The sequence below is a fragment of the Labrus bergylta genome, chromosome 5 (genome assembly GCF_963930695.1).
Source record: "Labrus bergylta chromosome 5, fLabBer1.1, whole genome shotgun sequence".
NCBI classification, from domain to species: domain Eukaryota; kingdom Metazoa; phylum Chordata; class Actinopteri; order Labriformes; family Labridae; genus Labrus; species Labrus bergylta.
Window position 1 is genome coordinate 9023782 of NC_089199.1, and position 25527 is coordinate 9049308.

The 25527-nt window shown below is 38.4% G+C and overlaps 4 protein-coding genes across 5 annotated transcripts; 3 read left to right on the forward strand and 1 right to left on the reverse strand.

Moving 5' to 3' along the window:
• Nucleotides 1–484: 484 nt before the first annotated feature.
• Nucleotides 485–9019, forward strand: sp1 (sp1 transcription factor). 2 transcript variants are annotated; one of them, XM_020636799.3, is made up of 6 exons: nucleotides 485–582; nucleotides 1195–1268; nucleotides 2842–4222; nucleotides 5231–5372; nucleotides 5927–6117; nucleotides 7097–9019. In XM_020636799.3, exons 1-6 carry the CDS (start codon nucleotides 576–578, stop codon nucleotides 7402–7404), a joined length of 2103 nt encoding a protein of 700 aa, XP_020492455.2. In that variant the 5' UTR covers nucleotides 485–575; the 3' UTR covers nucleotides 7405–9019. The 2 variants fall into 2 exon arrangements, with proteins under 2 accessions (XP_020492455.2, XP_065810750.1); XM_065954678.1 differs by lacking the exon at nucleotides 485–582 and adding an exon at nucleotides 659–878.
• Nucleotides 9020–9077: 58 nt separating this feature from the next.
• LOC109986237 (cell division cycle-associated protein 7-like) lies at nucleotides 9078–13118 on the reverse strand. Its single transcript, XM_065954681.1, has 8 exons — nucleotides 12802–13118; nucleotides 12156–12560; nucleotides 11713–11802; nucleotides 11458–11601; nucleotides 10925–11068; nucleotides 10468–10617; nucleotides 9481–9617; nucleotides 9078–9226 (listed from the first exon to the last, which is right to left on the reverse strand). The coding sequence occupies exons 1-8, from the start codon at nucleotides 12916–12918 to the stop codon at nucleotides 9193–9195; spliced, it is 1221 nt and encodes a 406-aa protein (XP_065810753.1). The 5' UTR covers nucleotides 12919–13118; the 3' UTR covers nucleotides 9078–9192.
• Nucleotides 12938–21991, forward strand: LOC109986236 (bone morphogenetic protein receptor type-2). The gene is made up of 12 exons (XM_029277877.2): nucleotides 12938–13052; nucleotides 15023–15162; nucleotides 15576–15767; nucleotides 15994–16158; nucleotides 16322–16423; nucleotides 17365–17465; nucleotides 17586–17807; nucleotides 19839–19953; nucleotides 20368–20525; nucleotides 20691–20847; nucleotides 21296–21432; nucleotides 21530–21991. The coding sequence occupies exons 1-12, from the start codon at nucleotides 12994–12996 to the stop codon at nucleotides 21653–21655; spliced, it is 1674 nt and encodes a 557-aa protein (XP_029133710.2). The 5' UTR covers nucleotides 12938–12993; the 3' UTR covers nucleotides 21656–21991.
• A 1028-nt stretch (nucleotides 21992–23019) lies between these two features.
• prr13 (proline rich 13) lies at nucleotides 23020–25057 on the forward strand. Its single transcript, XM_065954683.1, has 3 exons — nucleotides 23020–23173; nucleotides 24281–24348; nucleotides 24440–25057. Exons 2-3 carry the CDS (start codon nucleotides 24333–24335, stop codon nucleotides 25021–25023), a joined length of 600 nt encoding a protein of 199 aa, XP_065810755.1. The 5' UTR covers nucleotides 23020–23173; nucleotides 24281–24332; the 3' UTR covers nucleotides 25024–25057.
• The last annotated feature ends 470 nt before the right edge of the window (nucleotides 25058–25527 follow it).

The window sequence follows — 25527 nt, forward strand, 5'->3', positions numbered from 1 at the left end:
ACAGGTTCGTCGATGGTGCGCTCGTTTTATTCATCTCGCTATTGCGAAATACAGTCGCCAAAGAGAAAATATAGGATTAATCTTAAGGATCAATATTTGTTTCATATTTTCTCGATATTATTTTTCAAAACGCTTACATAATACATGTATTATCACATAAGAACTAAAGTTGTATGATAAGGGCTTACTTTTGGCAAAAACATAACTACTAAGTGAAATATCTTCCCTCTATTTTTAAGTTGCATAAGGTGTTATTGAGGAACTTTACTAACAAACCTAAGCAGTTCAGTTTCAACCTGAATCTGCCAGAAACAATTAAAAGACATTGCATATCTTTAAAATGAAGTTAAAATGAATTACTTATTAATTTGGCAGGAAACTGTGAACGAGCCGTGTCAATGTTTATGCCCCCGCCAAATTGTCAGGATAAACCGGATGTCCACAAATCTAACGCACCCATCTTTCTCCTTCATAGAGGGAGGGAGGGGAGGGAAGCCCGTCAAGTTTGTGTGAAGTTGTGAAAAGTTGTCAACTCGAAAAAAGAACCAGAGAAACTCCTCCCGTCTTCAAAAATTATGAGCAGTAAGTGAACTTTTTTTTAAAAAACTCAGCGGCTCGTTGTAACAAAACATAAAGCTCGCAGTTACATGTGAGACCAGAGTCCTTTATTTTAAATGGTTGCGTCAATGTACGAAGAGTATGTCGGAGGAGTTTAGCGTCTCAAGCTGTTTAAAAAGAAGTGACCAACTAGTCCACTGCTAATTGTCGGTACTTAGCAAACAACATTCACAACTATGTCACTGTGAAGCATCTGAAAGCACCGTGTTACAAAGTCAACTTGAACCCCGTACTGTGAGCTTCCTGTTTAGTTACACCCAGTAAGTGTAAAAAGTGAACCCGTTGTTGGTGTGTGGCACTTTTTTTCTTAACATGACTTGTTGTGGTTTAGTGCATGTTAGCTTAGCCTGTTGGGCTAGCTGTGGCGTGGATTTCCTTTGCATTTCTTCTTCTAAGTTGCTTCACCTTAGCCGATAATAAATTTAACATCTTAAGTCATTTGCGTGAGGTTGACGAGGAGTATATCATTTCCCACTCTCCTAAAGTTGGTTGAATGCGACACAGAAGTGGTGTAATGCTCTGCTGTTTCATCGTATCTTGTCCAGATAAGTGATCTTTGAAACTCTTCTTCCGCAGATCAGCAGCAGGGTGAAATGGCCGCTGTGGAGAGCGGCGGAGGCTTCAATCAAAAGCGAAACACAAATTCACAAGTAGGTTGACTACACTTGTTCCTTTTCTTTCTTTTTTTTTAAGTTTAGATGATAGTCAGCCGTAAAACATTAACCAAACCCTCCAGCCAAAAGCCTCTTGACCTGATAGTAATGTGTCTTTTGTGGGGGGGTTTCTTTGATTCTGCAGTTCATTTTTTTTTTGGTCATATCTTCGGCTTGTTGATTTTCCTCAGCAGAGCACATGTCACCGGGGTGGGGGAATGGGCAGGTAAATTTCGCCCACACGGGGTGTTCCCGTCAAACCCCGGCACTTCATGCGCATTTCGCTCGGCCCATTTGGCTGGCCTTGGAGGGGGGTGGCTAGAGGAGTGTGTCAGTTTATAGGGCAAAACTAAAGTGTGGGAGGGAGATGGGTGGGTTTGGGGGGAGGGGAAGCCGAGCCCGCCGCTTCTCTGGAAAAAAATGTGGTCCCTCCCATACTCTCCCACCCTGCTCCCCCCCCTCCCTTTACTTTTCCCCTCTGTGATGTACTCAAAAGTACCATTAGATCAGAAAGAGCCTTAATGTTATGAATATAATATAATTACTTTATTGATCCCAAACTGGGAAATTGTGGCGTTACAGCAGCAGGTTGTCCAAACACACAATATTAGCAAATTTAAACACAATATAATATTAAATACAAAGTAAATAAGCACAAAAAAATATCAAAACTAAGAATAGGAATATATACAACCAGGATTTAACTTAGCATTTCTATTCTTAAATATGAAAGATTAAATGTAAATGTGCAAAAACGGAGTTGTCATATAAGATAAGGTTATCCTTTATTTATCCCACAATGGGGAAATTTACAGTGTTACAGCAGCAAAGAGCAAAGGTTGCAGACAAAAAGTGAACACAGTACAATTTAAAGTTAAAATTAAGAATATACTAAAAAATAGATCAGCTAAATGGACAGTATTGACAAAAGGGAGATGTGCAGTCAGTGATACTATAAGTTAAAGTGCATGAGTGTAGACATGTTATCAGCAGAGACTATTCAATATAACGGCGAGTGAAAGACGTTTTGCGAACACAGTATGGTAAGATTGCCATTTTACAAAAGCAAACCACACAGTTTATTTTGTTGTATATTTTAAGTAGACTGTTAAAGTCATCGATGAATTAGAAATGTAGAAGTGTAATTAAAATGATTTAGACTAAAAGTCACCAATTGGCCTTTCGGTCCAGGCTCTTCATCTCCGAGAGTTTTAAAGTGTGACGTCGAACCTTTTTAAGTCTTTTCAGATCTACTTTGAATTATTTCTATTTAACTGTAGCTTTTCTAGTTTTTTGTTCATTACTCTGCTGATTTAATACAATAAAATGCATAAAAAGCTTTTTTTAACCTATTAATTTGCTGTTGAAATAAGTGTTACATCATGGTGTTGGTTTTATCATTTAATTGATTATACATATTTGATCTGTATCAATTAATTTAAACTAGTGCAAAATTATAGTGGACATTTGACTGAAAATCATGTTTTTGCAACAGGGTTTGCAGAATATGTTCTATAATATATATCAGATATTTTCAATTATAATTTCCTTGCATGTATCTTCTTTTTAGGACTCTCAGCAGCCCTCTCCTCTCGCCTTATTGGCAGCCACATGCAGTCGAATTGACACCCCAGGAGAGAGTGACTCACCTGCTGACCAACAACAACAAAACCAGCAGCAACAGCTGGATATAAACCAAGGTGTTTTGACCTCTACTGCCAATGGCTGGCAGGTTATCCCTCTCAGCATTCAATCATCCTCAGGCACCAATACCATCACCACTGACTCCTCAGGCATGATGACAGGAGTAGACCTAGGCAAGAGCAGACAGGTGCTGTCACCTGTAAGCACTCAGGGGCAGCAGCAGCAGCCACAGCAATACGTCGTAGCTCAGGCTCCATCGATGCAGGGACAGCAAGTCCTCACCACCATATCAGGCATGATGCCCAACATTCAGTACCAGGTTATTCCCCAGTTTCAGACGGTGGATGGGCAGCCCCTGCAGTTGGCAAATACTCGGCAGGATTCTGCTGTATCTGCAGCTCAGGGGCAGCAGTTTCAGATAGTCTCCTCGTCTAATGGTCAGCAAATCATAGCTGCAACTAACAGAGCTGGTGCAGCAGGAAACATTATAACAATGCCTAGTCTCCTTCAGGGGGCCATCCCCATTCAAAATATTAGCCTAGGCAATGGTATGTTACAAAACCAGCACCAGTTCCTGGCAAATATGCCTGTTTCACTAAATGGAAACATCACTCTGTTGCCTGTCAGTACTGGAACAAGCAGCCCAGCAGGAGATTCAAACAGTGGGGATACAGGTGGAAACCAACTCATACAGCAATCACAACATCCAGTATCTTCCAACAGTGGGGTAAGTTACATGACAAGTGGTCCCACCATCACCACACAGACTTCGTCTTATGGAGTGGCCCAAACACAGAACAGCAACGGCGCAATGACGGGAACATTTCAGCATAATGCGGCAACTTCTCTGGGTGTCCCAATACAACCAGACAACAGAGACACACAGCAGCCCCAGCAGATCCTGATTCAGCCTCAGCAGGTAATCCAAGGTGGTACACACCTCCAGACCATCCAGGCCGGTGCAGGGGGTCAGGTGTTTGCGACTCCAACACTCAGCCAGGAAGGGCTTCAAAATCTTCAAATCATGCCAAATGCAGGACCCATTCTCCTCCGCACTGTAGGCCCCAATGGTGAAGTGAGCTGGCAGACACTACAGATCCAGAGTCCTGCAGGACCACAGATTACGCTGGCCCCAATGCAGTCTCTCCCTCAGCTGGGCCATGCACAGGGAGCTGGAGCTGGAGGAGTATCTGTCAACACAGTGCAGATCCCCGGCATCCAGACCATAAATCTGAACTCACTTGGAGGCTCCGGGCTGCAGATGCATCAGCTGCAGACAGTTCCCATCACCATCGCCAGCACAGGAGGTCAGTCACTTGAATGAAACTGACATTTTTTTCAGTCTGCTGAAAATATATTTGCTAAATATTTTTAAAAGTGATATATATATTCATGTTTATTTTCTAGTTAACATAATGGCTTTGTTATACACATTATGCTGTTAGGGACTCAACTGAATGACTCTTTATGTACAAAATTATTCACTCTTGAATGTAGGAAATATATTTATTGTTAAAATACATTTTAATATATTTCTTTAAAAAAAAACAAAAAAAACAATGCTCCGCTATATAAGCCAAGTTACCAGCAGTTGGTCAAAACAAACGTGTTAAGTAGGGTAGACAATAAGGTTTACCCAGATGTTTGCGCTGAAATTTAAAGTATTGTGTATTCCAGGATTTTCTCCTGTTTTGCTCTTTGTGTTAAAAGTGACTTTTACTGGTTAAACCAGTTCAGCTGGCCTAGTGTTGCTCTAAAATCTGTCCTTCCCTCTGTGGTGACTTTTTGTATACTTGCTAGAAGGCATCTCATCAGGTATCACATTACAGTACTGCAGTTGTGCACAACTTCTGTGCCTAATGAAAGGTGTAATTTCACAGCCCCCCTGTTGTGGTTTTAGGCCTTGTTTTAACATTTACTGAAATACACTCATTGTGGGGAATCACTTGCACATTTGTAGTGAATGTGATTTTCTTGTTGACCTTATCATGAAATCATGACCTTTTCATCAGCTATTGTGTTTCAGTAAGCTTTAGACTCCACTGGTTTTGTCTTAGCAGCAGTATCAGTGCGGATATTTACTTCAGTGTAGTAGTTAAGGACTGTCTAATGTTTTCTTTTTTTGTTGGTTGTGATTAATTGGTCTCTGTGGCATCTTAATGCTGGAGACGGTTTAATGTCTCTTGGAGGTTGTTCCAAAAAATGGGTTTTGCCTGTTGGTAATTTTGACTAAAGAATGTAAATGTTAACTAAAGAGATCTTCAACAATTGTGTAAATAATTGAATGCTTACCTGTATGGTCATCCATCCTACAGGAGAGCAGGCCTTACAGGCAGGAGGAGAAAGTTTGGATGACAGCACAGTGATGGATGATGAGGATATAAGCCCACCACCACAAGGGCGACGTAACCGTAGGGAAGCCTGCACCTGCCCCTTCTGCAAGGACGGAGAAGGACGGTATGTTACTGAACCACCTTAAAATCCAGTTTAGTTCCATGCTATCAAACACAAATGTCCTACCATAAATCCAAATATCATTATGCAATATGTTTAATGGGATTATAAGGGATGTAATTCTTACAGATGTGAATTATGGCTATATGTAAAAACACATTTTCAAAGGTGGTAATGATCTAATAAGAAGGAGAATTTCAGGACTTAAAAATGGTCACGTTTTTGCTGAGCTTGAACTAAATTGTTTTAAAAATTGACAGCTCTGAGTGATCAGTCAGCAGTACAGCATTTCTATCCGAAACATGCAGGTGTGAATAAGTTGCTATGGTTTTGGGGATGCTCTGTGTCTGTCACAAAAAAATCTAAACATCTCTTGAAATGATGTTGTCCCACAACACCATCTTCAAATATGATATCAATAATAAACACGTTTAATTCAACAGATTTCAAACAGAGGTAACAAATGGAAAACTGTGTGTAAATACTGCTGATATACAAGGCTTTTTAGATGGCATACTTGATTTTTTTTTTTGATTTTTTTTTTTTACCTCAAACAGTGATCCAACGAAAAAGAAGCAGCATATCTGTCACATCTCCGGCTGTGGGAAGATCTACGGCAAAACCTCCCACCTGAGGGCCCACCTTCGCTGGCACACAGGAGAGCGACCCTTCGTCTGCAGCTGGTCTTTCTGTGGAAAACGATTCACCCGTTCAGATGAGCTTCAGCGCCATAAGAGGACTCACACAGGTGATTTATTCAAACTCAGTTTAAGTTACTTTGTGTAGGGGATTCTATCTAACACCAACAAATCACAACAAAAAAGTTCCAAAGAACAGTAAATGTTTACAATATAGATTTTGATTGGTGCCCATATGGTTAGTTGCATAGCTTTCCAGTGAATCTAGTACCGTAAAATGCAGTGTATAAGACGCACTTTTAATACCAATTTTTCCATCTTAAAAGTTGTCTTATACACCAGTGCGAGCAATATACCTGTATGAAATGCTGACACACTCGCCGTCATTGCCGTGGTTTTGCCTAGTAGCCCGTGCTTCACTACTTTCCCTGCAGGCTGTGAGCTCAACTACCGTACTGTAGCTAGTAGGAGTACAAACTCCACAAAGTGAAAACAGGCAGAACTAAAAGAGCGACACAGCTGTACAGAAACTGCACGTTGTTGACATTTATGAACACAATAGAAATCGTCATGCAGGAAGTAAGCTTAAAAAAAAAAAGTTTTCTCTATGAGCGAACTTCAAAAACAGGTTGCGTTTTATTTACCGGTGTGATTTATATTCAGGATTTCAAGGTAATTTAAACGGGATTAGAGTTGAAATATTTAATTGTGTTGTAAAATTGTACCTGGTAATGTGTTAACCATTTAGGTCAGATTTCAATCTCGGATTACAAACATTTACTGGGTCCAGAATCTCAAATGTGTACTTCTCCAGTTTTGGCTTTGGTTCGACAAATAGACATTTTAATGTTTCAGTGAGACTTAGAAAAAAAGTTTTACTTTTTTGAAGATTTTCTTAAATCTTTGGAAACAATGAAACCATATGTTCTGATTTCAGTAGTAATGACTTTGATGTTTAAGGACAAATTATCCACTATACTGTGTTTATTCTATGCAATATTCCTTCTTAAATACACATTTCATCTGTTGCAGTCTGCTAAAACCAGAAACGGATATTAATACTGATATTTACTGCTCCCTACTTTTCAGGTGAGAAAAGGTTTGCCTGCACGGAGTGTCCCAAACGCTTCATGCGCAGCGATCACCTATCCAAGCACATCAAAACCCACTTAAACAAGAAAGCTGTGATCCACCCTGTTTGCAGCACCCCAGGCTCCACTGACACTGGCTCCCCTACATCAGTTACAAAAGTCGAACCGGGCACAGTGTCAGCAAATGAGCAGCACACCATCGTCACCATGGAAACCTTATCTGCAGAGAGCATAGCTCGATTAGCCAGCAGCGGGATCAACATGATGCAGGTGGACCTCCACCAAATTAATGGCAACAGCTTCTGAGGACAGAGAGGAGCAGGAAGATGTCTATTGTGGATGTTGCATTCTGACATTTGGGCTTAAAAGGGCAAAAACCTCTCAAGTACTTCAGACAGGAGAGGTGGCCACAACAAAACAGACGCTAACCAATTTGAGAGTTGAGGCAGGAATATGGATTTCAAACTTGTTTATGAAGATGTCTGTGGCATTTAAAGGTCAGAGCTGAATTCAAATGTTAGAGGAGAGAAAAAGACCTCATGAAATCTAGGTTTCCCTGACTTGAAATGGCACTACACAAAGATTTGTCAAACATGAAGACCCATTCCTAGGTGATAGTCTCATTGCAATAAAAAAAACCACACACAGACCGGCACACTTGATTTTGAATTGGTGGCTAGTTATATTCTCTTTCTATGGTCCTCTATAGTAGAGAAACACTAAGTCACAGCCCTGCTTGTGTGCCTCACTACTTGTCCCTCTTTCTGTCTTCCTCTCATGTGTCTCCTGCCCAAAATGGCCCATAACATTATAACCATCCTGAGCAGCAAACATTTACTTCTCAATTTATTGTGGCACCAGTTTGTTGGTAACCATGGATTTTTTTTTTTCCAAACTAACAATCCCGTTATTGTTAAATAACGTAAACCATTTTAGGGTGTAGGGCTGAAATACAGGAGGTCATGACCAGGTCAAAGGCCACGAGCACTAATCAGTGTGAGGATGTAGGTGTGTCAGGCCACTGAAATCCTGAGAATAACTCTTTAACCTCTTATGTAGGTACACACATTCAAGCCATCATGCTTTGATAATTATCAAAGCAACACGTTTTGATTTTTTTATGTAAATATATATATTTTGGTAATGTAAAGGCTACAGAAATTCTTAGCTTAGGCAGGATCATTCTACACGATTGAAGAGATTGCCTTACAGTTGTATGAACCTCTCATGCACAATCAATCTTAATCTTATATTATTACTTTTATATATACGTGTAGACTAAATGTGTAAACTTACCAGATTTTCTGTCATAGAAGATTGTATTCTATTCAGTCTAGACCTTCCCATTCATTTTTGTGGTATACTCGTCATCTGATACTCTGCCTTGAGTCCCTTCAGTTTCTCTTTTATTTTGGTGGAAAGTTTCTTCTTTAGTCACATCTGTTCAGAGTTAAGTATTTTGTAATAATGTCAAGACAGCATCAAATATGTAAGCTCAAAACCAAAGGTTCATACTCATTTATAAAACCTGAGATCTGTCTTTGGTCCATAAACTTTCTAATAATTTTTACTCTTGTAATGCATATGTTAAAGTTCTAACTGGAAAAGGTCCAGCTTGAGGCAAGCCTTGGACACACATCCCTTTTGTTGTCCAACTATATAAGTTTCAAAATGTTTTAAGGGTCATAGTTTTTCTTAGAAAATGCTCCTCGCCTCTGTTGGGATTTGTTTCTGTGTCAGAATTCAACTTTATTTGAGAAAGAAATTGTACCTCTGTCAGAAAAATGTGTTCAGAATCTATAAATTTACTTCATCGGACAACAAGTGCTCTTATTTTGTTCCCATTTTAAATAAGGGATTTTATATTGTGTGTATACAACTACTGCAAATGCCAACAGCTGGATTAAAATTATGAATATCGTCCTCATCTCATTTCTTTGCAAACTTGTTTCATGATATAACAAACACAAATCAGCTGATTTAAAAAAAAAAGCTTTATTTGTTAAACTCTGAAATTCATGTAACAAGGATAAAAACACTACAGTTAAAAATCTTCAGAGAAGAACTGAGAAATAGCATCCTCTAGTGGTGACATCACATCATCTCACTCGCCAGTTTGTTTCGTAGGCTGTAAAAGAAATACACATTGTAGATGTTTATCAGTTCCAACTTTTCCTGTTCCTAAAAAAAAAAAACATGTAGCAGCATATTCTTCATGATATAGTTTAATAGAGAGAATGTTTGACCAATCTCTGTAATGGAGCTCACATTAAACCGCTTCTACATGCCCAGGTACATTTAGATACATGTGTTAACTATGATATTACTGAAATACTTTCAAAACCTCTGAATGTATTAAACTAACTGAACTGATTTCCTCACCTGCTGAGGTAGGAGTGGACATCAGAGAAGCCGTGGTACTGAGCGAGGGGAAACAGAATGCCTGTCGGGCAGCGACCCTCACGCTGGCGGCAGAAACTGCAGTTACAGATGCCTCGACAGGGAGGGCACTTCCACTCCTGTGCAGAACATGGAAAGGTTAAAACTAAACTTAATGTTAAAAGGGAAAGAGATGGAAAAGTACAAACGTTAAACTTGAAAGTACTAAAACTACTACGATAGGAGTTATAACTTCAAAGTTACCTAAAACCAGGACGATTATTTAAATTATGTAAAGAAAAGATTTGTTTGCCTGTGCTGTTCATCCTTTGTTTCATGCAATTTGTTCAGACTACAATGGAACTAATGGGACAGAAAATGGATCAGACCTTTACCTAATAAAGCTGGGAGGCTTTAGGTACTCGATTCTTTTGGGTTATGGTTACAACAAACACTTCTAGGCGAGCTGCAGTACTCTGTCCAACTGTGTCAGGAAGTCTTTTATCTACTGGTTTCAGAAGTATTGACTTTAAGATAGCTATTCAAAATCCATGCCATATATTAATATCTCCTGCTTTCACACTATGTTCTTGCTCCTCTGTCTGCAGTGTCAAAAACGTATCCAATAAAGTTGAATCATTTAAAGAGAATCCAGTCAAAAAGCCGTCAGACTCATATTCTCCTCCAGTAATCCAAAACATGACACATGAAGACGAGTTGCTTCTGCTGATGTTTAATCTATCAGATGAGTTGAGGCCTGAGTTTCACTACAATAAATGTGCATAAACACAAAAATGAACTTCCATCTTAGACTTTTAATTCCATCACTGATCACCAAGATTTTTTTTTTAATTTAAACAGGGAGTGGTAACAACCTTCTTTAACTAACACATTCTTTTAAAACCCAGCACCAACATTGAAGGCTGAAAACTTAATGACAGTACCATTCATCTTTTTTTCTAAAGAGAGATGGTGTTTGGGCAATCATACCGGATCGAGCAGCGCCTTCTTGACATCCTCTCCGTATCTGTTCCTCAGACACGGCCCACAGAACTGACCCTGAATCCCTCGACAGTCCTCACAGCGGCAGCACGTCTTTGTGTCAATCGTTTTCTGACGGCACTGATGGCATGTGGAGCCCTGAAAAATACAGAGACCTCAAATCAAGAGTGGGAGGACAGATACACTGACATTTTCAAAGCAGTTTATAGCAATTTGTGCAGACAAAATCTAAAAATCATCCCATAACAAGCCGGAGAACAGGTCAATGGGAAGTGACCTCACGAGTCATGACTTCATCTGTTTCTCCTCAAATATCAGGACTCTGAACCAAAGCTGCAATAGTGATTGTAACTGTCATTGGGCTAACTGGAAATATACTCTATAATGTCATCTTATTCCCATGAATGTCTACGAAACGGAGGGTTGAGTCAGGCTGTTGACTCACAGTAACTCTATTGTAGACTTTTTCAGTCATGTTGTCGGCGACCAGCTGCAGCTCATCCTCTGTGATGTCCTCTACAGGGCGGATTAAATGAGGTTTGCCCTGATTAGGACGTGGGGCACCTCGGTCACGTGGGGCTCGGCGTACCTGGAACATTAAAACAAAAACAACAAATATTTTTCTACTTGCGACAAAGTTTCACACAAAAGTTGACAAAGGGAAAGATTTACAAAGCTGAACAAAGACTGGAAAAAAGCCTTGTCATTGGTCGATTTCTAAACTTTATAGAGTAGATAATTGTCATAAAAATTATTATTATAACAACCTTGTCATCAGTGAATAAAGCAAAACATATCTACATTCACGTTCAAGCCATTTCAAATTCTTACTGTAATGTGGTGAAAAAAAAATATCTACAGGAAAAATACCGTAAAAGCACAACTTCTTGAGCTGTTCAAAGAACAAAATTCTTTAAAGGCTCTCCAAACTTATTTTCTGAATATTTTCTGTTGGTCTTGTTAAGTGACCAGGCTGACCTCCACTAGCTCCTCCTCCAGGCTGAGTTCCAGCTCTTCCTCCTTAAGGGCTAATGGGTCTCCACCTCCCGCCATTGAGCGGGTCATTCTGCGGGACACTCGCTCTGGGTTCTTCCTGGACTCTCCCCCAGAACGTGGAGGACGCTGCAGGAGAGAAAGGAAAAAAAAAAAAAAAAGGAGGGTCGGCAGCTAATTTAACACAACGTAACACAGCCTTCATTCATCATGAGAACTTCTTTATAACCTTCTACTCACAGAACGTTTTGTTTTCTGTTTTCCTGCTTGTTTATTCAGAAGCCCGGCCCCTCCTGGCATCTTCTGCAGGTCTGCCATTAGCTGAGCCAACTGTGAGAAAACAGGGAGGATAAAAAGATAAGAAGTATGGCAGGTTGAAAACATCTTAAGTCTGGCAATGAACACATGCCTAGACTTGATACTAAAACCTATTTTTACAATACAATGATATCACAATTTCCTGAACCATACAGCAACAGCTTTCTGTCTTAACAATTCAAACTGATGACAACTTGTACACAAAAAAAAAATAGATTACATACATGCTGATATTTAAACCCATGATTTCTGTATCAACACCTATGGGAAAATTATATATGCTCTGAGCAACGGTTTTAAATCCACATTGTTTACCAAGTTACCAGACAGCTGAAAATATACATGGTGCTGTGTTTGTGGTTTACCATTGCTTTGTTGGCCTTGATGTTCTGTTGTCTCTTGGCCAGGAAAGAATCAGCAACCTCTTCTGCTGAATCAGATCCATGCTCCTCAGCAGGGGGCATTTTAATCATCTCATTTTCATCTTTAAATGTAACATGTCTCATCTTCTTTGCGCTGCGTTTATTTCCTGTCCCCTTTAGTCCTCTCTTTATCTTCCTCTTTCCTTCCTCCTCGGCCTCTTCTTCTTCTTCTTCTTCTTCTTCTTCTTCATCATCATCATCATTGGACTGCTGTCTTGAACGAGTGGACCGGAGAGCCACCCTCAGCCTGAAGGGCTGGCCCCCTGAAGACCCTTTAGATGTGGTAGTCTCCGTCTTAAGGGAGAGCTCGGGTTGGGCTTCTTCATCACTATTTTCCAACTTGTACTCCTGGATATAAAAATATTTTTTTCTTCTAAATAAGCAATTGATACATTACACCACAACTTTCACGGTAAAAATGTGCCTATTAAGTCAGCCTACTGAGTGTTAATCCCCAACAGACTGTGGCGTCAATTACATTAAAAAAATAAACCCCACTAAACTCAGTTTATTTTACAGCACAATCGCAGATTTAGTTTAATGTTGATTCTTTGAGTGTGTTTATCTTAACTAGAGCAAGATGACTTACCTTCTTTACGTCGTGGTCTCCGAGTTCACCGTCAGAAAAGCCGTAAAACGTCCGCTCATTTTCAGAGTCTTCCGCGAAAACATGAGCTAATGCTACCTCTTTTTTGACGGAGTTCATGACTAGAACTGCTGCCTTAAGAAAGATACAACAAGCTGAAGTACACACTATCAAATTGTTTTTGAACCGCCTGATATGAAAAGTTTAAATAAGCAACTCTACCGCTGTATTGTTTGTCCCCGTGTGGACTACAGGTAACTCACATGCTAGGTACTGTCCAATTTAATCAAAGGTGTGCACGTTTTGTAGTTTAGGACAGCACGAATACACAATTAGATAATGCCGCTTTTAAACTCCACCCTTGATGACTATTCGATAGTTTATTAACTTAATGATCAAAATGTGAGTTGGTTTCATTTTTTGGGGATATTCAAACGAAATACTACAAAGTTAAATAAGACCAGAAAAGCATGGAGGACGAGATCTGACAGAAGTATAACTAAATAAATGTATAAATAAAAACTGGAATAAATAAATAATTAAATGCGTGAATAAATAAATAAAAACTGGTAAATAAATGGGACATAAATAATAAAATGTCTTAAATTTATTTCTACATTTATTTATTTCCACATTTATTTATTTCTACATGTATTTATTTCCACATATATTTATTTCAACATTTATTTATTTCCATATTTATTTATTTCTACATGTATTTATTTCCACATTTATTTATTTAGACATTTATTTATTTATACATTTATTTATTTCCACATTTATTTATTTATACATGTATTTATTTCCACATTTATTTATTTATACATTTATTTATTTCCACATTTATTTATTTATATATGTATTTATTTATACATTTATTTATTTCCATATTTATGTATTTCCACATTTACTCAGAAAAGACTTGAGTCCCCGCAAAGGTGATTTTGTCTTTGTACGCGTGTGTCTGACAGGAATCTCTTAGGCCCGTCTATGCATAACTAGGTGGCAAACATTTAAAAGTATTCACGGTAACTTAAATTCCTTGTTTGAAGTTAAATTAATGTTGACATATCAAGTTTAGATGAAAGCTGTCAGGGCGAAACTATTAATTGCAATCAGTGGTGCTAAATTTCTAATGTTACCTGCAAAGAAATGGTGAAGTTGCAAGTTTAGCACTGTTAAAGGCCCAATATGTTACTAAGACACCTGGCGTTTAAAATGGGTACTGAAATCCAAAATTCAAAACACTGGAAAGAGCTGACCTCCTCCCTGGATCTATGCATATAAGGTTGCCATATCTCGGACCCTGTAGCTTCAGTGTTTAGCCAGCTCTGCATCGGTCTTAAAAACCTTTTCTAACCTCTCTCCATTATTCAAAAGCATCTCCAATATTTATCCTAGTTTCACCACAATTCTGATCGTGGAGTTTGTTAGAAAAATGCGGAGTCTTTTAAGGTCGTCAGGAGATATTCCTCTGATAGCCAACTGGAAAAAAAACGTCATTGCAACTCATCTAATACTTGCTCAGGTTGGTATTTTAGCAGATTAGCAGCGTACAGATCAACAACGGAAGCCTTTCAGCACAAACCCTTCATCAACATTGCAGACAACGAGCTGCTCACCCTGATAATACATACTTTATGGACATTTAGTGTGCTGACTTTTCTGTTTTATTTGTAGTCTTGGTTGTGTACCTGAAGTTTAAATTTTCGATATTTAAAAAAATAAAATAATGGACTTTCAATTTGATTTAACTTTTCTGAAATTTGACTCTAATAAATCTAAAGATTTTGAAAAGGGAAGGGTAATTATGAACTTGAAACTTGTGAAAAAAGTTCATGCTGTATCTTTATTGTTAGGAAAATATTACCTGGGATTTTGTAATATATAATATTGTGTAGTAAATATTGATAATGGCATATAATCCTGTAGTTCTAATGAACCTTGAGTATTTATTTTATTGTCTTTTTTTATTAATTAAACTATTCATTCTTTTTTGCACGTTTTGTCTCAATAATCACTAAATATTGTCGCTGAGTTAAATTCTCTCCGTCAGTGGCCCCACGGATTGCGTCCTATAGTTCACCTGTGGTCCTAAAGAACAGATCAAACTGAAATCAGCCCCACAACTGGAAGAAGATGATAAGGCTTAACAGTGGAAGAAGATTAGGTGGATCATTTTTTATATTCCCATGGCAGCAGACAGTATATTTCGTACATGCAGGTGTGTGGCAGTGGGAGTGATGCCGGGAAATGTGGGAAACTCCTCTCACATTCCCAGGACTGATAAGGTCTCAAGCTCTGCTGGCCGGTCTCTTAGAGTGACCATGATCCCGCAACAGTGGCAGCTGATTTTGGCTGTTGGTAAGTGCATTCGTGCAAACCTTTTCTCGTTTTGAGTCTCGCATACAGCTTATAAATGCATTTAGTTTGTTTTAATAGTTTGTTTTTTATGTCAAGTTTAACTGACTATAACAAGGTGTGAGTGTGTCCCATGTTTGCAGTGACATAAGTGATATGAATCCGGAAACTCTTATCAAAAATGTGTGTTACATTCTCAAGACTTTTTGATGAAACTGTAGCTTGTATAACCTTTGCTGTACTCCAACAATGTGATTAGCCAGAAAGATAAATTGTAGATTCAACAGTAAACAAAAACTTTAAGATTAAGAGTTTACACAGAAAAAAACTTTCTCTTGAAGCCAGACAGAACAGTTTCATATTGAGGGTTCAAGCAAAATGTTTAAGGAGCTATTTGTCTGTCCTCCCTGTGCCAGAATGTATCGTTTTCTGCATCTGCAGCCAGTCTTTTCTTCAGAAGAGACACTGTGCTTTCCAAGTGTCTCCTCAGAACAACAAATATACAGCTGCTGGCAACGTGAGTGGTACGGTTCAGCTGTGTGAGAACACCCAGTGCTGTGTTGGCTATTTCCTGATCGTTGATGGCCAGCCAAAAGTCGACCTTCTCGGTGAGAAACTGTCAATTTAGATACCCGGCAGAGTGCCTGTTAATTATTCTGTGTAGTCTGGATAATTTTCTTGTGGCATTATAAGAGACGTTCATGTTTTTTCTTTTTCATTAAATTGAACCCATGAACCCAAACTGCAGCATTATCATTTAAAGGTTAATCTGTAGGTTATATGGTTTCTATGTTTTTATATCTTCAGTTGTGTTACTGAATTTTTCATTTGCAGCTTGCGATGTAGCTGAAAAGTCGTGCCCAGATGAAATCTGTAAGGCTCAAACCCGCTTCAACGGTCGTGTCCTAAAGTGTGTGTGTAACACAGACTTCTGCAACAGTAACATCACTTTGACCACAGAGACGGAGATGCCTCAACCCACCTCCTCTTTTTCCACAGGTATGATAATAAGAAGATGAAATAAGTCATTGAAGATTTACAATAAAACTCTAAGTGATGAACATCAATGATATATTCAATAAGAAATACAGTATTTGAAGTTATGAACACACTCTATTAACTGAAAGGGGAAGTTGTTCTCTAATTTTTGCTTTCTTCTTAGATGAAATAGTGAAAACTGCTGCAATCATTCTGGTCGGCATTGTGTTGGCCCTCTGCTGCATGATTGCTGCTGCCAATTGGAGAGGCTTCTTCAAAGAGAAAAGTGAGTTCCTTATTTTTCCAAAATCAAGAAAGCAATTCCATGTAATGTATTTCATATAATGAAAAATAAGTAAAAAATCTGTGGCACACTGAAATAATTTTACCGTCTTTTATTGTGAGCGAACAACGCGTTTCGCCTGTAGCTTAGGTTCGCCCAGCGTGTTATGGGTTTTTGATTTATTTTTCATGGTACGTTCCTGAGAACGCATAGGCTGTGCATGGAGTACCCTGTTGGCCATTCAGGATTTGAAATTAACTCTATATTATATATTACTTGTAATTTTTTAATGTCCAAATTTCTGCCATGTGTTTTATTATACCTGTCCACTTTTGTGGACAAAAATGAGAACTAAAACTGAATTTGACTATCCTGGTTGCAGTATTCATAAATTATGTTACACTTAATCGTGTATTTGATAAATGACCTTATAAAATTAAAATAATTCTGTTACTGTACATTTTTATTTTCCTATATAATGAGCTAACTGCTGATGTTTGCAGCTTTTCACTAAGCACAGTTTGTTACTCGGATTAAGGAAGCTCCCACATTACTGCTCGTCATGGGAAGCTCTTGAAATGTCACATTTAGAGATTTTAAACAGGATTAAGATTACACAGACTGTACAACCTCTCTGCTGTTCAGGGTGTCAGAGAAGCACATTCTTCAGGCATGTTATCATATTTTCTAAGCTAAAGATTAAGTTCTCATGATGTCTTTGTTTTCCTTGAAACCGTTTCATTCTATCAGCTGGACTGACCTTGGTGTTTATCTCAAATGTAACGCTCCCTTTTACCTCTGTCCTTTGTTACACGTCAAGCAGTTATCTTTGTCTTTTCTGGTGCTATTCACTCAGGTACATTAACAGTTGAAGTGACCTTTGTGTATTTTGTATGACCCTCAATCTGTGTGTGATTAATAAAAAAAGACTTTCATTATTTCAGAGAATCTACCCCCCTTTGATGATAACAGTTTCACAAGATTGTGTTCCTGCCAAACAACACAAACCTCTGAGATCATCACTTCTGACATTGAACTACAGCAGGTTAGCCACTCTGTCACTTGTGTTTATACTTTATAGAATCATTCAATCAATCAAGAGCTTTGTGATCCATACGTCCTCTGTTAACTGTTGTTTTACATGTATGTTTATACCGTCTGTCAGATTGTGAGCTGTGGGCATTTTGCGACTGTGTGGAAGGGGGAATACCATGGATTTGTGGTAGCAGTGAAAGTTTTTCCTGTGGGCTGGAAAGAGAAATGGACTGCAGAGAAGGAGGTTTATGAGCTGCCACTAATGAAGCATGCTGGGATTGTCCCCTTCCTGGGCGCTGGGAGGAAACTGGATGGAGGCAGCTGGCTGATGGTCCTGCAGTTTCCTGAACATGTAAGTGGTCAAGATAAATGTTTCACTTTCACTTCTGCATTTTCAGAGGGCTTAGAAGTTGTGATAAGAAGGCAAAATAGAAGAAAGAGTCATTGCAGGAAAGGAAATATTTGATTTTGTTTTATTATTTGATTTATTTATTTATATTTATATTATATTTATTTATTATTCAATTGCTTTTTTTCCCTACACAGGGCTTTAAAAAGTTCACTTTATATGGAAGAGGGACAAGAAACAAATATTTAAAATAAATATTGAACTAAAGAATAAAAACATTACTTTACCATCCTTTAATTTTCCTAAGTGATAGAGACAAAGATATATAGATGTAAAATATTTATTTCAAACGCGTACAGTAAAGGGGCGCTGGTGGCGTAGTGGTTAGTGTGCACGCCCCATTTATGGAGGCTGTGGTCTTCCAAGTGGGCGGCCCAGGTTTGAATCCCGCTTGTGGCTCCTTTCCCGCATGTCACGCTCTTTTCCTGATTTCCGACTATCCAATATCCTATCGCTCCATTAAAGGCACACAAAAAAAATCTTTATTAAAAATCTTTTTTTTTAAACCTGTATAGCTAATAAAGAAATAATGAACAATTCAATAGATTTGTATTTCCATTTTTCTTTATATATATAAATGCAGCACAAACGTTTTGTTTTTGTGTTTGTTCTTTACAACAAATAATTTCTGTAGCTCTTTTGTAACTCAGCTGTGACTGTACGAGCTATTTATTCTTTGTCAAAATCAGTTTGGGCTTTATTTTACTAATATTTGGGTGGTGGTGTTTATTTAGTTATTCAACACGTTTTCGTTATTTTTGTTAGGTATTTGGGTAACACTGTGGGCACCAGAGGTTATTTTGGTAAGAGGCAGGTAGAGGACCAGAATGCACCTGGGTGGGCCTATGTTTTATTTTTTATGTTTGAATGGACATTGGACTTCTTTTGCCTGTGTACATCACATCTCCATGGTGCATCAGTGGTCATTTGATTATGTTTGATAGAAATGTATTTAGATTTTTTTCAGACAAAAAGCCACTACAGTGACTATTACATTTGCTCTATTGGGGATCATTCAAATACCTCTTAAGAGGTGGATTATAATAAAACAAAAGTGTCCTAATATAACAAAAACATGAGGTAGTTATCATGCAAACACAGTAACATGATTTCAAAGTAATGTCCTCATTGTATAGGTGAAGCCAGTGTAGCCAATCACATTACTTTAAAACCCCTTGAGGCAGTTTTCCACTCTGCAATTATTTGTATTACAGGTGATGCTGCAAGCACCCGTCACTGCATCCCGTATAGAAATGTTGGATGGTCTTCACTCTCTGTGAGGCGAGACTTACATACGTACCTTTTCATTTACAAAGCTCTTATTGAGATGCTACCTCCTTACATTTCCTCTATGTTAGTCTGGTCCTCTGGAGCAGTGGTTCTCAACTGGTCGAGCTTCAGGACCCACTACCAACTCCTTCATGGCAAATCGTGACTCAAATTTATTTTATTTTTGGACTTCAAGATGGTAGGAAGTGTGGACAAAGAAATGGAACGAAACAAACTTGTTTAAAAAGCGCTTCATAGACTTTTTGACACAATTTTTATTCCAGGCACACCTTTGCAACCCACTGAAATCGGCTCCGCGACCCACTTATGGGTCATGACCCACCAGTTGAGAACCACTGCTCTGGAGTACTTTACACACATTCTAATGACTGGCTCACGCTCCAGGTTCCTCGAGCTCATTCTGAGCTTGGAAGATCTGCTTTTTGCTTCTTTGCACCATCAGCTTGGAATTCCCTGACACTGGTTTCTTATGGCCATTTTAGATCCTTAATTATTAACCCTTTAACTTCTGATTGCACTTGTTTTAATTGATTTTGATTTCAACAGTTCTTATTAATTGTACGTCTGTTTTAATTGATGTGTTTTCTATATAATGGTTTTTTTTTCAATTGTTTATCTCTTTTTTTTATCTGCTCTGCTATTTATGCTCTTGGACATAATCAATTGGTGTTCTTCTGATTTCAGGGTTCTCTCCACTCATTTCTGAGTAAACACACCAGTACCTGGATGTTGTCACTGAAGCTGTGTCAGTCTTTGTCACAGGGACTTTCCTATCTCCACTCGGACCTTCACAGACACGGTATGGGCCAGATTATTTCTGTAAGCAAATGTGTGTGTCTTTTTGCATGTCCATGTTGCCACCCACACAGAAAGCTCGCCTCTCTATCATATCTGTAGATGTGAAGAGCAAATAGGACTATTTATAACTTGATTGAGTTGTTTTTGTCCAACAGAAGCTAATACATTTTGGTTATTACTTTTTGTTGATTTCTTATAATTAAAACCCATAAGCTGATATACAAACAGCTGACATCGCACAGGGACACATGATTATAACCATTTTCACAGTCACATAGCAGTGCAGAAGAAGCAGAGGCAGAAAGGTTTAACCAATAAAGTATGAGCCTGTCTTCATCGGTACATTTCACTAGAAATAACTAACAACACAAATACAACCTTCCTTTTCATCATGATGCGTGTCTTGTTCTTCCAGATGTGCACAAGCCTCCTGTGGCCCACAGGGACTTGAGCAGCTTCAATGTGCTTGTGAGAGCCGACAGGACCTGTGTGCTGTGTGATTTTGGAAGCTCTACCATCCTACGCTCTTGTTCAGGACAAAAGCAGCTGCAGAGCCACGCAACAAAAATTGAGGTGAGACGAAAAAAATACAAATCCAAGGAAGAAAAAGATTCTACTCAGATGTGAAATACAGCTGCATCTGTGGACAATACTTTATTGGGTTTTTTTTTTTAAACCTTGAATACTTTCCTTTTCCTTTCCTTTGAAATAACATTTTGTATTCCTATCCATCTGCAGAGTCATGCTCAGTTGGGCACACTGCGCTACATGTCCCCTGAAGTCCTGGAAGGCTCCATAAACCTCAGCAACACCTGGTGTCTCCTGCAGGGGGACATCTATGCTCTGGGACTCCTGCTATGGGAGATCTGGATGTGTTGCACTGATTTATTTCAAGGTACACTTCTTCAATCAGAAAAACAGACAGACATACAGACAGTTCACACTTGAGAGTGGGGTTAGCCCATAAAGGAACACGTAAAGTATGAAAAATCGTAGACTGAAAAGTATTTGTAGATGTTTGATTTAGCAAATGGAGTAAATAGTGTAATACTTGCCTCTGAGATCGAGTGGAGCAGATGTATAATGTATCAGTATCAGGAAATACTCAAGCAATAAAACAGGTTTCCTTGGATTTGGAATTAAAATCAGTGCTGAAGTTAATCACATCTTAATAATGAAAAACTAACAAATCTAGTCTTTAGTGTCTAATTTTTACAATTTCATTTTTTTCTTCTCCGTGAGGTTGCTCGGCACAATCATCAGTATCTCTCTGCTTAGAAACTTTTTTTCCCTGTGGTGGTTCTACACTGACTCTTAATTCTTTAATATGTCTCCATCTGCAGGCGATACTGTTGCACATCATCTGTTGCCTTATGAATCCGAGCTGGGAGTCAAAGTAACACTAGAAAACCTCATTCAGCATGTGTGTTACATGGACAAAAGACCCTCCATACCTAGACACTGGGACCTATTACCACAGGTATTCTTACACAGGTGCTACTTACTTGAACATGACATTTTTGTTTTGGTTGTTTCCAATAAGAAAAAGGTGTTGACTAAAAGTTTCCATCTTTCAGGGTCCTGTGCTGCAGGAGCTCCTTGCAGATTGTTGGGACTGTGACCCGGATGCCCGACTGACTGCTCAATGTGTTGCGGAGAGATTGGACAGATTGGCTTCCCTTCAATCTCATTTCTCTCAATGATATTTGCTTTGTCTTCTTCATCTTGACTTGTTATATTCTGTATATCATGCTACTCTCTTTGAGTCACTCATTTGAAGCTTTTCGTCGTATATTCATCCGTTTGGCCGATAGCTGTAACCCATAAACTTGTACATTTTTCTATTACTTTCTTTCTTTCTATTCAATACTTATAACAGTAATTCAGCTTCAGTCAAGAGCAATTTCAAAGGGTGTCCATAAAAGACATACTGGGAATTGTTTTTGAAAACTCTGGGAAAAGGGTTTATTTTGTTATTTTGTGTAACTGTTTATATTTGTTTCTAGTTTTGTATTTGAATAAATTCAAGAGACTTTCAACCTCTACTCAAACTTCCAGTAATAAGCCTTTTTTTCACATCAGACATTTTGACTAGTAGTGGCCAAACAATCACGTAAAAAAAAATAGTAAGCTAGGCCAATGAGCCATCCTTTATGATAGACACTTTTTCTGACACGTCACATCAATAAATAGATATTCATAAAGTTATTGATGGCTGAAATCCATATGGCTTCTACAATATCAAGTTCTGGGTGTTGTGCTTGCAGACACAACCAAAGATACAATGTCATTGGAACACCACAGAGGCTTAGTAAATGTTATTAGTGCTGTCCTGACAAGTCGAAAAGTGTAATTTTACGTGATTGTTGGTAAAAAAACTGATCAATCCATTAGACTGTGTTTAAATTGCACTTCTTGTACAAAAATATTGAAACACACACTTTAACAACCCCACCCCACAATCCATACTACACATGTTGAAAAAAAGACGTGATAAATGAAAGACTCCATAAAAACATAAATGAGGAAATGCTGTCATGAACTTGTGATGAGAAAAGAGGAGGTAAGATAAAAAAAAATCTTACAACTGAAGACAGGATAAGGAAGTAAATGAACAAAAAGGTAAATAAATAAGGTCAAGTACATAAGCTCAAATACAATTCAGTTAAATACTGAAAAAGTAGATAATGAGTATGAACATAGTTTGCTCATACTCTGTAAGCTAAGAGAAGTTATTTTGGTCACTATTTTTGTTGTCTTTGCTTAAATTGAAGATAAAATAAAAGCCCTATAAAGATCATATAGATCACTGTCTGTTCCTGGTTTGTTTAGGCTATATCTCAAAACAAATCTTGATCTTTGAAGTCATGGATTTGGTGTGATAGCCTACACTCTGGAGTATGAGGAATCATAACTATTTCAAGTCAGGTGCATATGAGTTTGTGACTCCTCCCTGGAAATAATCATTCTAAATGGTTGGGAGTTAGCGTCAACATTTCCATTATCGCAGCCCTTTGTGCCACAGAAACCTGTGGATCAACTTTTCATACATAGTTGGACTTGTGCCATTACGTAATCACTGTGCGTGGACTTTAATAACGGGCGTGGACTTCCTCGTGCTGACAAGTATCTGCTGTTTCCGTGCAGCTCGATGCGGAAGAAAAACAGGGAGCACAGAGTTCCTGAAGAAAACTTAAACAGACCAGAGGCACTTTCCTCAGGTAAGTCTTTGAAACCTAATTGGCCGACAATGATTCTAAGCGACATGTGTGGCTTAAAAAAAAATACATTTTTTTTTGTGTGGGATTTTTGTTGTATCATACCTGTTTTGTAGGCATAACAAGAGAACGTGTTGCGAAATTCCTGAGTGTAGCTTTGGCATTTGACCACAATCAAGACAAGTTACCAATTACATGGGATGAGTGCATTTATGGTATCTGTACCTGCATGAAAACAATATTACCAAAAGTTACTAATGCGAGTACTTTGTTCGTTTTAATAAAAGTTTTGAAACAAATTATGCTGAACCTTGAAGGTCAGGTAATTGGGACTACACTAGTTTCAGGAATAGGCTACCTTAGAAACTGTAGCCTACTTACGTTGTTGCTATAACTGAAGTGGTACGACCCTCACAGGCCCACGCCCTTACAGCATAGTTCTTCATTAGACTGAAATGTTTCAAATGTAGAACAAATCTAAATCTCCTGGTGTTGTAAAAAAACATTAAAGTATTCACACAATTCAAGTTAGAGATGTACATTGTGGTGGTGACAAAAATATATTCACTGTAGGGAAACACTGATGTTATCATTCAGCTTATTGACATTCTTTGAAAGAACATTTTAATATTCAATAAATAGTTTGAGGCTATTTAAGTTTTCAAAAGTTATTATTTGTGATTTCTCTAGACTAACTTATTGTAAGGTATTTTCTCTTGGGTTTAACTTTTTGTTGGACAACACAAGTACAAGAGAACATTTTCTTGGCTATTGACATGGTAAGATAACTTAAAAGGGTTATCTATTGAAATATGGTCTTATAATTTTGGAAACTTGTAAATGTAAAAAAATAATTAAAACTATTATTATTGGGGGTTTTTTGATCCCGTTTACACACAGCAGATATAGATGATTTAAAAGAGTCAATTTAACACCAATATATAGTATATACCCCACAAAGGATATAATCTCTGATAAAAACATTACAGAAATGAATCAAAGACACAATTCAAACAATATGATTACATAAAATTGTCACACCCTTCAGAAAGTCTCTTATTACCAGGTTCTTTTTCATTATGACAAATGTGCTCTTTTGCTTCTTCTCAGGATTTTGTGTAAGAATTGAGGGATTTGACCTGTAAAGTCCATACAGATTACCATGTGGCCAAACCAAGGTAAGATACCAGCGTAAAAAAAAAAATGAACTCAGCATGTTTCATTTGTAGCCTATACATGTTTTGAAGAATATGTCTTTATGTACATCAGGTCCTCCACCAAACCCAGCCTACCCTCCTGGCTACAATCCTGCATTTCCCTCTGCTCCTGCTCCTGGTCTCTTTCCCCAACCTTCACATCCAGCATACCCTGCAGGCCAGTTCCCTGCAGGCCAGTTCCCTGCAGGCCAGTACCCTGCAGGCCAGTACCCAGCTGGAGTGAGACCAGGCATGGTACCACCAAATGTAACTCCAGGTGCGATGCCTTACGGAGCTCCTGGGCTTCATCCTTATCCTATGGCTCCAGGTGGATTTCCAGGGGTCCCTCCTGCAGGTGTTCACCCAGGTCTATTCCCACACTCTCCTAAAGGTGGTCACAAAGGCCACCACAAAGGTCACCACAAAGGTCCCCATAAAGGTCATCATCATGGAGGACTAAATCCCATGGCTGGAGGAATGGCAGGAATGGCAGGAATGTCAGGGATGGGGATGGGGATGGGGATGGGGATGGGTGGACATAAAGCCCACAAAAAGATGAAGAAGCTGAAGAAAGGCCATAAGGGGAACAAGCATCACAAACATGGCAAGGTGAGAATGTGTTTTATGCTGCAATATTTGCAGCAGGTGAACTATTGAAGTGTCATTGTGAAATAAAAAGATGAAACTAGAACCTGCCTACAACTGTCAGCTAAAGACCCCAATTAAGTTTAAAAAAAAGGCCATCACATGTTTCCTCTGCAAAAGGTGATATCTTGTAAGGGTCTAAATCCCAAAACATTTAGTTTTTGGACATATAAAGTTATTAAATGCCTGAATGCTGCAGTTTTCCCTGAAGAAAAGCCTTATTTTAATTAATTTGTTAAAAATGTATGCTCCCATAATTCCTGCAATGGATTAGATGTTTCAGCTTCACTTAAATATCTCCTTAACAGGATAGACTAATGTAAGAAACGTCTATGCTTAACTGTTTAAAACGACCCTGTTAGATCTTCATGTTCAAGATTGCAGATGGAATTTAAACAAAACAAAACAAAAATATGTTTTCATTCATTATACCTTGAAATAGCTTGATGATACAATTTCATCCACTCGTTGCTTGTATATCTCATCTGACCTCATCTACTTTGAGATTCATGAGTT

Coding starts and splice junctions, on each gene's coding strand:
- LOC109986236 (XM_029277877.2), top strand. CDS start 12,994: ATGAAAAGTTTAAATAAGCAACTCTACCGCTGTATTGTTTGTCCCCGT. Junction 13,053..15,022: donor TGTCCCCGTGTGGACTACAG/GTAACTCACATG, acceptor TCGTACATGCAG/GTGTGTGGCAGTGGGAGTGA. Junction 15,163..15,575: donor GCAGCTGATTTTGGCTGTTG/GTAAGTGCATTC, acceptor TCCCTGTGCCAG/AATGTATCGTTTTCTGCATC.
- sp1 (XM_020636799.3), top strand. Junction 5,373..5,926: donor TGCAAGGACGGAGAAGGACG/GTATGTTACTGA, acceptor TACCTCAAACAG/TGATCCAACGAAAAAGAAGC. Junction 6,118..7,096: donor CCATAAGAGGACTCACACAG/GTGATTTATTCA, acceptor CCTACTTTTCAG/GTGAGAAAAGGTTTGCCTGC.
- LOC109986237 (XM_065954681.1), bottom strand. CDS start 12,918: ATGAACTCCGTCAAAAAAGAGGTAGCATTAGCTCATGTTTTCGCGGAA. Junction 11,803..12,155: donor TCAAGGCCAACAAAGCAATG/GTAAACCACAAA, acceptor GTTTTCTCACAG/TTGGCTCAGCTAATGGCAGA. Junction 11,069..11,457: donor TGGAGGAGGAGCTAGTGGAG/GTCAGCCTGGTC, acceptor TTAATGTTCCAG/GTACGCCGAGCCCCACGTGA.